At 33.7% G+C, this 12,923-nt stretch overlaps 3 protein-coding genes across 3 annotated transcripts in view; 2 read left to right on the plus strand and 1 right to left on the minus strand.

Annotated features, from left to right (window-relative positions):
- Positions 1–1,310, plus strand: part of LOC133846995 (plasma membrane calcium-transporting ATPase 2) — a 26,287-nt gene extending 24,977 nt beyond the window's left edge. The window contains 1 exon segment of the mRNA XM_062281703.1: positions 16–1,310. Within this exon segment, the coding sequence (XP_062137687.1) occupies positions 16–237 (222 nt within the window). The 3' untranslated portion in view covers positions 238–1,310.
- A 2,056-nt stretch (positions 1,311–3,366) lies between these two features.
- Positions 3,367–5,204, minus strand: LOC133846983 (zinc transporter ZIP9). Its single transcript, XM_062281689.1, is given in 4 exon segments — positions 3,367–4,417; positions 4,485–4,568; positions 4,571–4,808; positions 4,881–5,204. Coding segments are annotated over 4 exon segments (966 nt in total). The 5' UTR covers positions 4,980–5,204; the 3' UTR covers positions 3,367–3,872.
- Positions 5,205–6,014: 810 nt separating this feature from the next.
- LOC133846991 (RING finger protein 11) lies at positions 6,015–6,902 on the plus strand. The gene is given in 3 exon segments (XM_062281697.1): positions 6,015–6,129; positions 6,236–6,389; positions 6,392–6,902. Coding segments are annotated over 3 exon segments (441 nt in total). The 5' UTR covers positions 6,015–6,021; the 3' UTR covers positions 6,571–6,902.
- The last annotated feature ends 6,021 nt before the right edge of the window (positions 6,903–12,923 follow it).

Consider the following 12,923-nt stretch of genomic DNA (forward strand, 5'->3'; position numbering starts at 1 on the left):
AACTTTCGGCATTAGATACGTGTGGTGAACGCCTTCCGACAAGGTCTTGACGCTCGTTATGGTGAACACACCAACACTTCCTTGGCTGAGGTGCTGCGCAAACAGACATCGCTGAGCAAACGCCTTTCGGAAACTTCTTCCATTGAGTATGCCGATAATATACCAGATGAGCTGACCATACCCGAAATTGATGTAGAGCGGTTATCGTCCCACAGCCATACTGAAACTGCAGTCTAAAAGTCGTATCAAGCAATCTCTCATGAACTCCCCAAACACCCACATACTTACTAACCTAGAAATTCTACCTATAATTAGATACATATCTCAGTAAAATTAATATATGTGCATTATATTTTATTGACTTTTTTTGCAAACTTTGACTTCAGAGTTTTATTTACTATTTTTATTGAACAGGCAATTGATAATGATATTTAAGACCAAAAGCATTTTGAATTTATTAATGCTAAATTAATTTGAAAATTTTCATCAACGAAAATTGATATTTGTGCAAAAGAAAGATTTATTAAAAATAGAAACGAAATTAAGATTTACTTTCAACGCATAATTAAGTATGATATTGAATTTCAATTTCAATCGTCGAAGCATCGAATTTTCTAATGTGCAAGTGCCCTTATGTCGATAGCTGTCCATTCTTTTTTCTTTCTTAACAATGGCTGTTTTCAATTCTTTTTACCTTCGAAATTGTCTTCCTCCTACGTAAACTTTTGAGGAACATGAGCCTCAAAGATCCTCTATTGCATTCTGCTGGAATGGACCTATGTCTGGACCTATATCTGGCCAATCTAATGACGTGATACTCTTCCACTCGACAAATGAGAATGCGCTGAAACATGTATCGAGACATTATCTTGTTCAAATATCCTGTCCGCAAATTAGATAAGAATACTTTCAAGAAGATCCGTATATATTTGCGAATCAACCCGGCTAGGTTTAAAGCATATAAGCATACCCAAGCAACTAAAAACTGACCATACCCTGAGAGAGCCACAACCAAAGTTAGCATAGAGCAAGTCTGCCGGGGATGCCTTGGATTGGCCAAAATTTCTGATTTTCATCTGGACTATCCAAATTAAGCTTTTCTCATTACTTAAGATACACTTTTCAACTATATTTTTGGAAAATAAAAGGGCCTTCTAATGCCGGGTTAACTTTTTAAATGCGAACTTTGGCGTCACATTTCAAGTGCAACTTCTTTCGGCAAATCTGTTACACCCTTTGCATAGTTATTGGCAATTTCAATTGTCCCTTTATCGCAACTTAAAGTTTAACCCGTACCTAAGGCTCAGATATGTATAACGCGTCAACTTTTGGAACTCCACCCTTCCGATTATTTAGGGTATACTTTTTACGTTGGAGTTTTATCGCTATTCCATCAACTTTTCAACCACACTTAAACATTGTCTGACTCTGGCTCTTCTTAGAATTAATTCTGTAGGCGAAATAATGTATAATGCACAAATATCAACTTTCTATCAATCCCGTGACATTGTTTATTTTGAAAATCTAACGGCATAGTCAAAACAATAAGGGGAGTCGGACAAATCTGTACCATCAATAACAATGTTTGCGCAAATATCAATTTTACTGAGGTACACAATTGCTATTCTACATAAAAGTATGGATATTCAAACAATTTACTCATTACTACATTCAATACGTGCATTAATATATTTATAACAATTGGGAAAACGAAAATTAAAATTCTTTACATTTATTATAAGAAAACTTAAGATTATACACCAATGTATCAATGTATCAATGTACATGTACATAACATATGTATGTCGGTGGCATAAATAAGGGTGGCAAACGGGTTTCGCATCCGACAAATTTGTACCCTTAACAAGAAAAAATGAAATCACCTTTATTTCAGATACTCTGTATTCACTCATCAGTTCCTCAAATATTAATATCATTTTAGAATTGCTATTTCCAATAGCAATTAAACAGAGTGGCAACCTTAATTAATTGTGTTTCAATATGGGTTACCCCGAATTAAATACGATAGATAGAAAAATCAATCACACACATTGACAACTCCTTAAGAACTTGGGATAAGCTTATACATTAGTGTCTGCGCTAGTATTTGTATTTGCATTGACTCCTTTAATCGAAAATCATACAGACACATATACATACATACATATGTATGCCTACATATGCCTATAAGAAAGGTCTTGTCTAATAACAAGATATTATAATTACAACATATGTATAACGAATAAATGAATAATTTCAATATACTTTGTCTTTGTCTTTGTCTTTGTCTAGACAGAGCCTCTATTTTTCTCGAAATAAATTAAACAACATAATAATAATAAGTAAAAATTTAGTTTATATATGTACATATGTGTACTTGAACAAGATTAAAGAAATGCAAGCCCACAGTAGTTACTGCAGTTTAAATGTTGACAATGATAGATACATACATAGGTTGGTGAAGTCGACTGTCAAATAATAACCCTCTGCTTATAGCATTAGTACCGTGGAGGACTATATCAGATGCCACAACACATTGGGGCTCCTTTACTTACTCTGGATCTTCCACGATAAATTGTCATGTCAATGAGCCGCCCAAAACAATTCTGAAGTATTTCACTTGAATGTACTTTGTCTTGTCCGCTTAGTCTTGTCCATTTTATGCTGATCCTAACTTCTACTCGTACTCGGACCCCTCGCAGTTATTAGTAAGTTAACTTAATCGCGCATATTGAATATTGCGCGCCCCCTGCCAAGCTTATTTAGGCGACAAATATTTTAGTTATATATTTTAGACCTTACTCCAGATACCATATCGCAATATGGTTCTTGAATCCCAATGCCAAACAGGCATTTGTAGATTTGATTAAGAGAACTGAGCTTAAATATCATTATGAAGCGAAACATTAATGTTCGGCAAAATGTATTTATATTCATGAACACATCGATAGTTAAATATGTATGTCTTTCCAGCTTTCTCAAAATACAAAACTATCTCAGAAACTAAGCAAACCTAAATAAACAAGTAAGAAAGCTACAATTGAGTGTGCTCGAATTTGAGGTACCCGCTACGCATTTTCAATAAAACGATATTCTAAAAATATACCAAAAATACCAACCGCTAAATTTGGTTACTTAATCAGCTATCTCTTTTTTTTTGGAAAGTAAGTACTGTATTTACCATACTCAATATGAGGTTTCATCATCATATTTCCCGTGGAAACGATGTCATGCCAAGACAAATATAACTGTAAATTCCTCGTAAGCGTCATTTCACAAGCTTAGAACCGACTCCCATTGCAATAACAAAAATCCGATTTTTCGGTTGTAAAATTTTATTTTAACTCTTACGCGTAGGGATATCGCATGTTATTTTGAAGTAATATGTGGTGATAAAGCCGGTATAAGTTCCAAACTAATAAAACAATTAAAATTAGAAAACTGTGAGATCAGAGAAGTTTCCTACTGTCCAGTAGTGTCAGCAATATGTATTTTGGTCAGCAATGTCTAGTGCTCAGAAGGCAATGTGTGCTTCTAAACGAAAACCGGAGTAACAGCGAAGTGGTGATGAGATCAATAGAGAATCGACGGTAGCAGCAAGACTAGACAGCAAACATACAGCAAGTTTTACAACTAATTTAATTTTTCGCATTTATGTATCTTTCACTACAAAAAATAAGGTCTTATAGTTGACATGGTATTGAATTATTGTGTGTTTTACTTACAATGTGTATATTGCGCAAAGACGCTACATTTTATACATTTTAAAATACAGTGTGATAAAGGAATATTTTGTATTATAAAATAGTACTATATTTACATTCTTATATAATAGACACATATAATTGTAGCTATCAGAAGCAAATAGTACGCTAATGTTGATGACTAAATGTGATAATTAGTGGGAGTAAGGCGCCACATATCATAACAATTATTTCACCAAAGCGAAGACCTTTATTGTGATGATGAGACTGCGACTGTGTTGCGTTATTGACATTCATCTCATTTGAAGCAGCTGCCTCTCGAGACTCTTCTAGGAGATGGTAATCGTAAAGGTTTGATGGAGAATGGCTACTTTGCTCTCTATGGGTCAATTCGGGTAACACGTGCACGGTGGCAACGTATAAAAAAGTGCCAGCTGAAAATAACATTGCAATTCCAGTAGCATTCACCGAATTTAGAGTCTCTTTTTGTTCCTGGCCGATCCCAAAGTATGTAAGCAGTGTTAAAAACGGCGCCGATAAAGAAAAGATGCCTAGATGCTTTCGTATCTGTTGGCGTTCAACTTTGGCATGCAATAGAAAGCTAACTAAGCCAAACGCAGCAGGCGCCTTATGTAGCATTATTGCTAAAAATACAATGATTTCAACATCTTGGTGGCTAGTTGTTGCTGCAGCACCCAGCGCAACTCCATCGGCTAAATAAAATAACTTGATAAATCATTCAACTTCATTTGTAAATATAAAAACGAAAGTAGTATTCACCTGCAGCATGCACGACTAGACCAAGAGTTGCTGTAATATTCTTATCGTACTCATTGCCATTACTTGACTTTTTGTTTGTCCTTGCGAAACTTGATCAACAAGCATCATGAAAACAAATCCCAGCACAAGGGACAAACCAATTGTTCGCGAATAATCCAATGGTTGAACATGGGAAACTGTAATAATCGTCTTATCAGCATCATTGTGTGCGACTGCTCGCTTACTGTCCATATATAATGAGCGTATACCCTCTGGTATTATAACCGTTAAGGCCGTGCCCACTAATAAACCAGCTCCCAATACCGTCACACACTTTAATTTTTCCTGCTTTTGCAAATGGATGAGCTCGTGTATTATCTAGAATTATATTTTTAATAACTGTGTTTTCGTATATACCTCACTTAAATGCATGACTAAAGGTATGCTTCCTGCAAGATACGATCCAACTAACATTACAATCACCAATAGAATAAGGATTATGGTCTCTTCAGTCATTATGCTCTCCTTTTTTGTTTTGTTTATATTTGCCAACTCAACTAATTTGCTTTTAATACTACCATGCCATCACTTACTTACCAAGAATTTGGATTTTAGTCTTAGACGAGCAAATAAACATTTTCAACTTTAGCCGTGTTTGGTCACATTTGTTTTCAGCAATATAATTTCTTCTTGTTGACAATATTAACACGTTTAGCAATTTACATTGGTAAAATTAAATTAAATTAATTTTTATTGTTATAGAATTTATTGAAATCTTTCAAATAATTAAATTACACTTATGAATTCGCAGTAATCGTTATTATCAAAAGGTGTTATCGGTAATCCTATCGATAATTTACATATAACTTTCGCAAGAAAGAAAAACAAAAACAGTAAATTAGTTTCTTGTTTACTCATATAGATGCTTGGAGAGTTGAGTTTAATCAAAATCAAATTAATTAGTGGTTTTGTTAAAACGTTAACAGCTGTAATGTGAAAAATAAATTGAGAACCATTCATTTGTGAAGTACGCCTATACATATACATTTAAATATCGGAGATCTTAATTCTTAGGTTTATATACATGTACGTATGGAAGTGTGTACTTACATAGTATGTATGTGTGTATATGCAGTGAATACTGGTCAGACACACTTTTAATCTCAAAAATATTCAAAGGAATTAATTGGTAATTTATTTACATGTACACAATTTTGTATGGTAATTTGTAAATGGAAAACTTACATGTGCATTACTTGAATTTACATACATATATTAATTCAACATCCCAATAATCTATGAGATTTTGAATTGCTGTGAACTATGAGTAAGAAATCTTAACTGTGGTGTCCGGAATGGAAAATTACCCTATTGTGGCTTTCCCGTACCGATATTACCTTTTTTTTTATTTTATATATTTTTATTGTTTGTTTGGATTCTCTATAATACTTTTCTATTATGAATTATTTGAAGAATTATTTCTATGGACATACGTATGTAAGACGTAGAAAAGTAAAAATACGCATTTCTCCATTATTTTGTTCATTCAAGACAAACAATGGGCAATTGCTTAAAGATAAATGGTTCTGACGATATATCACTCCTTCGGGGCAACAACGATACTATTAGTATACAGGAACACAATGGGACACTTTCAATATATCAGGCAAGTTAGTGGCAAAAACACATTACGCTCTATAAACATAAAAAGGACACAGATATATATATATATATATTTGTATATATGTTTGTAACGTGCACAAGTTTTACAGAATGAACCATTGCCGCAAGTATTCTATCCAGCGTCGTCTCCAGATAGTCGATCCGTCGATACCACCAACCAAATGGAAGATCACATTAAAATAGCGAAACGCATTGGCCTTGTTCAGCACCTACCGATTGGCACTTATGATGGCAACGCGAAAAGACACGGGAGTGTGTTATTTGTATGGTTGAATTTTGCGTAGACGAGGCTGTTCGCTATTTACCATGCATGCACATTTATCATGTTCATTGCATTGACGATTGGCTGATGCGAAGTCTAACTTGTCCCAGCTGCTTGGAACCTGTCGATGCGGCACTGTTAACGAGCTATGAAACTACATAGCCAACAACAAGTGTGTTTTTGTAACAGCAGAAAGACTTCCATGCTGCTTTTCCTGCTTTTACAAAATATGCAATTACTAAAAATCATTTTGTATTGTTCTCCAATCATCTAAACACCTGATTGTTCTCCAATGTTCTAAACACCTGGTCACATTTTAACATGTTCGAATTAATTTAATTTGACTTTAAATTAAATACTACATACCAACTTGTATCTACTATATTAGATAATATATACATATATTGTACTGTACATAAACTTCAGAAATGTAAAAATTGAATCGTAGATGATAATCTGTATTTGTATCTAGCATAATAATAGGAATATTAAACAAAATAAAAATATGATACAATCATAGTACATATATATTGTCTAATATTTTAACATTGAAAAGCATGTGAACAATATTTTTACATTTACAATATAGATGTCGGAAATATATCAAAATATCGATTTATTGATATTTTTCCTTTTAAAAAAATATCATCGCGATAGTTTTTGGGCAAAAATAGGCGATATTGAAATTTTTGAGATGATATATCCACTGAAAATGTGAGCGGAGATTCTTATGTTACTCTTAGCTTAGTGATTCCAATGATTTCTATGATTAATACAAAATTAAAAAGAAGCGAATGTGGTTACCGCTGAGGACATCGAATCAAAAGATACCCTTCTAAAAATGTCAGAAAAGCGATTGAGTGGGTTGCTGCAGAATAACATACTGATGAAAGCTAATATGCTTGATCCTCGACTTAAAAAATGTACTTCGATATGCCTCTTCACGTAAAAAATGTCTCCGATGAAATCATTAAGCAGATGGTTGAAAATACACCAACAGAAATACCTACTGATTGCGGAGAACACGACATGGTCGCATTAAGCGTACAGGAAAATTTTCTAGATCTGTACAAAGAACAATAGAACTCCGAGACTCTGTAGTCCAGTTTTTCTAAAATAATAATAGTCGAGTTTTTCTAAAATAATAATAGTTGAGTTTTTCTAAAATAATTAAATACACATTTATTTTCTAATTAATAATTAAAAGCATTAAGTACAAATTCCATAAATTAACAATACCATTTTAAAATACATGTCTTATTATATTAAATAAAATTGAGCACAATGGGCTGAGCTGTGCTCTATATCATATCCATAATAATTTTGTTATTTTCTATTGCAACGAACTTAAACAAGATTTGCTTGAGAGATGGTACAATATTTATTTTTTTCTATTCACTTTTTAAGTAAAAATAGTCTATTATGTCTTATTTGCAGTTCATTGTTGATGAAATCAAATATTATACCGTTTTTTTATTATACATATTCTTAGGTCAAAAGAATAGAGACAGAAAACCTTTATTTAAAATTAGCTCAACATAAAAATTATCAAAAATACTCGATATATCGATTTTTGTTTGATAGTTCTTAATATCATCGAGTAATATTTTTAAACAGCAAATATCATCAATACGATATTTTTCCAAAATCCAACAACCCTAATAGCCTATTTCCTGCACACAAAACCTCGGTTTTCTTTGGGTTTTTCACGTTCAGGCCGAATGTTACGTTCGCCCCACGTAAAACCCATAAGAAAAAGTCGGTTTTTCTACGTTCGCGAGCTACGTAGAAATAGCGAACGCACTTTTGGGTAATTACGCGATATTTTGATCGATATGACATAGTGTTGTGTAAATACTGCTCTTTTAGGTGAACATGTTCACTTGTTCTTTTTTCAAAAGAGTCAACTCAATCATATTGCTCACTTGCTCACTGTTCATTGCTCAGCTGCTCACTGTTCATTGCTCACTGTTCATTGCTCAGTCGCTCATTGCTCAGATGTTCAGTTGCTCACTGGTTGTTCAGTGCATTATCAAGCCAATAAGCACTGCATCTCAACGACTTTTCAAAAATAGATTATGTTACATATTTAATTTTCAAACTAACCGATATCTCTGCATTTTAATTTGTTGCATTACTTTTGCTTCATTCATTGGGCATTTAAAAATAGTTAAATGAATTCCTTCTGTACTTATTCTGTACTTATTGAATGGGAATGCGCGAAGAAGAGTAACTAAGCACAAATGAGCAAGGGAGCAAGTGAACAAAAATGAGCAAGTGAGCAAAAATGAGCAAGTGAACACAAATGAGCAAGTGAGCAAAATGAGCAAGTGAACAAAAAGAACAAAAAGGAAGGAACATGTTCGCTCGCTCAGTTGAGTGCACAACTCTTTTTATTCACTCACTCATGAGCAACCCAACACTATTATGACAACGAAAAAGAGGTCACCACTAAACAAACAGCTGACATTTAAGTGCGCCAAGGTAGGAAAATAGAAAAATTAAAATTTTATTTTGCTTTTTAAAGCAAATTTTTTATATTTTAGATGAGCCAAAAAACTCGAAAGCAGTCAATATCGTGCAGTGGCATCCACGAGGCTATGTTGTTCAAGTTATGGGAGGAGAAATATAGTGCTTTTTGGCCAATCCACAAAGGCGCTCCACAAGGGTGCCAAACTCCTCCCTATTAATTCGAAAATTATCTTCAACAAATGATTCGTTGTTTCCAGGAACATCGCGCTCCCAAAAACACCCATGCTGTTGCTAAAAGTAAATGTATTTATGTGAAATTTACATTTACATTGTAAATATTACATTGCTGCCAGCAAATCTACTTATGTACATAGCCCCAAACTGATGGCGATTTCTTTACTATTGGCAATGGCCTATACTCTATACTCCGCTAATTTTCCCTCCACTTCGTCAAAATCCTCATAAAAATCTTGCAATTTAATAAAATTTTCCATTTTAAAATGCGCGTGCTGTTTTTTGAATTGTTCGCCAACTCGTGTTTACATTTGAACAGCTGACATTTCAGAGCGGCCATATTGAGAATTTTACCGTATCCCATATTTCTCGGTTCGTGCAAATGGAAACCCCGAAACGGGACTTTAAAAACGTAGAAAAACTGAGTGAGGTGGAAATAGGCTATTACTTTCATCTAAGCAGAATGAGATTATTCCTATGTGAGTTCTACACACTCATAAAAATACGAAAGGCGTTTGTTCGCGTTGGTTACTTCTGTAACCTAACCTAACTGTAGCTGTAAGTTAACTGAATTTAAAGTTAGAATTATTAGTTGCAGTAAAAGTTTGAACGTGTCATAATAGCCTTTTTCCACTGCACTCAGTTTTTTACGTTTCGAACCGACATTTTTTTCTTATGGGTTTTACATTGGGCGAACGTAACATTCGACCTGAACGCAAAAACCTCCACTGAGTGCAGTGGAAAAGGCTATTACATGATTTGCACAAAACTGGGTCACTCGTTTATAAAAAAGTAGTAATTTAGTGCATCTGTAATATCATATATTTGATGTTAATCGCCACCCGTCTGTTAAGCCCCTTTTCCCAGCACCAAAAACTTAGCTATTTTCTGTTTTTTCCAATCAGTTAAAATGTTCCATTTTCCCCATGTAATGCCCCTTTCCCACAACCACTCATATCCACAGCCACAACAAATGGAAAAAATGGGCAACGGTAAATTTTTAGTGTGGCCGTTCTGATGCCAAACAGCTGCGCAGAATATAAACTAACAATAACCACCAAAATATCAATAATAGAGCAATTACCATAAAATTAAAGCAGAATGATTTTTAAAAATAAGTAGTGCCTTTCCATAGCATTTTTATTTTCAATGTTTGCTGTGGTGAGCTCCGTTTCCATTTCACATCGATAAAATATCAAAAAGGCGTGTTCGATTTCCACATTTGTTATCGATATTTCACATATGACAAGATCCGATTTTTTATGGGATTTTACATGAAACATTTGAAATGAATTAAATAAAACCCCGAGTTTTTGGTGCTGCGGAAACGGGGCATTATTGGTAAAAGTTTTTACCACTTGTTATGCGTATGAGCGGCCTCACCCAAAAGGTACTGTTTTTGCTGTGTGTGTGTAAACAGGGCAATATGGAACACACATTTCAAATATGCAAGAGTATTGAAAAATGTACATATGTGAAGAAAAACTAGGATTTTTGTGGTGTGGAAATAGTTAATAAATTTATAGGGTAATATGACCGGCTATATAGGTCGAATGTTACGTTCGCCCCATGTAAAACCCATAAGAAAAAAAGACGATTTTTCTACGTTCGCGAGCAACGTAGAAAAAGCGAACGCACTTTTTGGCTAATTACGCGATATTTTATAGATGTGAAAACGAAAAAGAGCTCACCACTAAACAAACAGCTGACATTTAAGTGCGCCAAGGTATGAAAATAGAAAAATAAAATTTTATTTTGCTTATTAAAGCAAATTTGTTATATTTTAGATGAGCCAAAAACTCGCTTGCCGTAAATATCGTGGAGTACCATCCACGAATCTTTGTTGGGCAACGGTAAATTTCTCAATATGGCCGCTCTGAAATGTCAGCTGTTCAAATGTAAACACGAGAGTTGGCGAACAATTAAAAACAGCACGCGCATTTTAAAATGGAAAATTTTCTTAAATTGCAGGATTTTGACGAAGTGGAGAAAAAATTAACGGCATATAGAGAATAGGCCATTGCCAATAGTAAATAAATCGCCATCAGCAATGGAATATTTACACAAACACATTTATTTTTTAGCAACGGCATGGGTGTTTTTGGGAGCACGATGTTCCTGGAAACAGCGAATCATTTTTGAAGATAATTTTCGAATTAATTTGGAAGAGTTTGGCACTCTTGTGGAGCGCCATATTGAGAAATTTACCGTTGCCCAACAAAGATTCGTGGATGCCACTCCACGATATTGACGGCTTGTGAGTTTTTGGCGCATCTAAAATATAAAAAAATTGCTTTAAAAGCAAAATCAAATTTTTATTTTTCTATTTTCATACCTTGGCGAACTTAAATGTCAGCTGTTTGTTTAGTGGTGAGCTATGTGAGTGGTGTCATATCCATAAAAATATCGCTAATTACCCAAAAATGCGTTCGCTATTTCTACGTAGCTCGCGAACGTAGAAAAACCGACTTTTTCTTATGGGTTTCGGCCTCAAAGGAAAAAACCAAAGAAAACCTAGGTTTGGGTGCAGTGGAAATAGGCTATTATGGGCTTTTACACGGGGCGGAAGAAACATTCGAACTGAATGAAAAGAACAGAGTTTTTGGTGCGGTGGAAACGGGGCATTATTATTCATATATCGATATATAAAATATATTAAATAAAATAATATATAATAATATTGTATTAAATTTGTATGTAAATATCTAATCCAATCTAATAATGTAATTAAAACCCTAATCGCAATCTGACTTAATTTTGGAAAAAAGTATTGAATAAAATTTATTGTCTTGTAGAGACGTTGCATCCCTTCTGCATGTCCGTAAATCAGTCTATTCCTGACGAAGTCTTGGCCACATTATGTTCATATTGCAAGCTTCACAAACATAAATTCTTTCGGCGCTGCGCATTTTTAATTCCTATTAACTAAATAGTAAGTAAATTCCAAAATATTCTACTTCATAGAGGATAATTAAATAAGTATGTATGTATGTATGTATGTATTCGAGAATTGTGGCAAAGTGTAATTAAAAAAGATTTAGATTAAGTTTAGAAATAGTAAAGGACATACATGTACATCCATACATGACAAGACAAACTTTATTGATGATATAATACAATTGTACAAATGTGTTACAAACATACACATGTCTGAACATACATACATATACATACATATGTTAAATACATTTGTATGTATGTATACATTTGTAGTTATATACATAGATATCGTTATGTATGTCATGTTATTGATTTTTATTATTCAACTTATTCAAGAATATATTTATAATATACAGATTGGGAATACTTCCCTAATAATTCTACATATGTATGTATATATTAAATTTTTTCTTACGACTATTGACATACAACTTGCTTAAATATTTTGCAAAAGAAAATCATTAAAATTACAAAATTCTTTCAGAATCCACAAAATGGTCACAATCGAGCAAATAAACAGCTATTTCGCCAATCTCAATCCAGTTGCCCGAAAGATTGCATTCGACATAAGCGAAGTAAAGGCGGCTTATGATCATGTGTGGTTTACATTGAAGTCAACTGAGCAAGATGATATATTGAATGATACTATGATGAAACCCGAATTAGCTACACGATACAATAAAAATATATTAAGTTTTAACGCTGTTCCTGAAATAAGCGAAGATATGAAGAAAAAGCCTACGAAATGCCAGAATTTTAAAAATAATTATTATAATTATGATAATAAATGTCTAAATACATTCAATATTCAAAAAGTCGGGTTAAAAATTATCCACGACGAGACCATTGGCGACTACCGCGATGAGCAT

This window comes from Drosophila sulfurigaster, chromosome 4 (genome assembly GCF_023558435.1).
Source record: "Drosophila sulfurigaster albostrigata strain 15112-1811.04 chromosome 4, ASM2355843v2, whole genome shotgun sequence".
NCBI lineage: Eukaryota > Metazoa > Arthropoda > Insecta > Diptera > Drosophilidae > Drosophila > Drosophila sulfurigaster.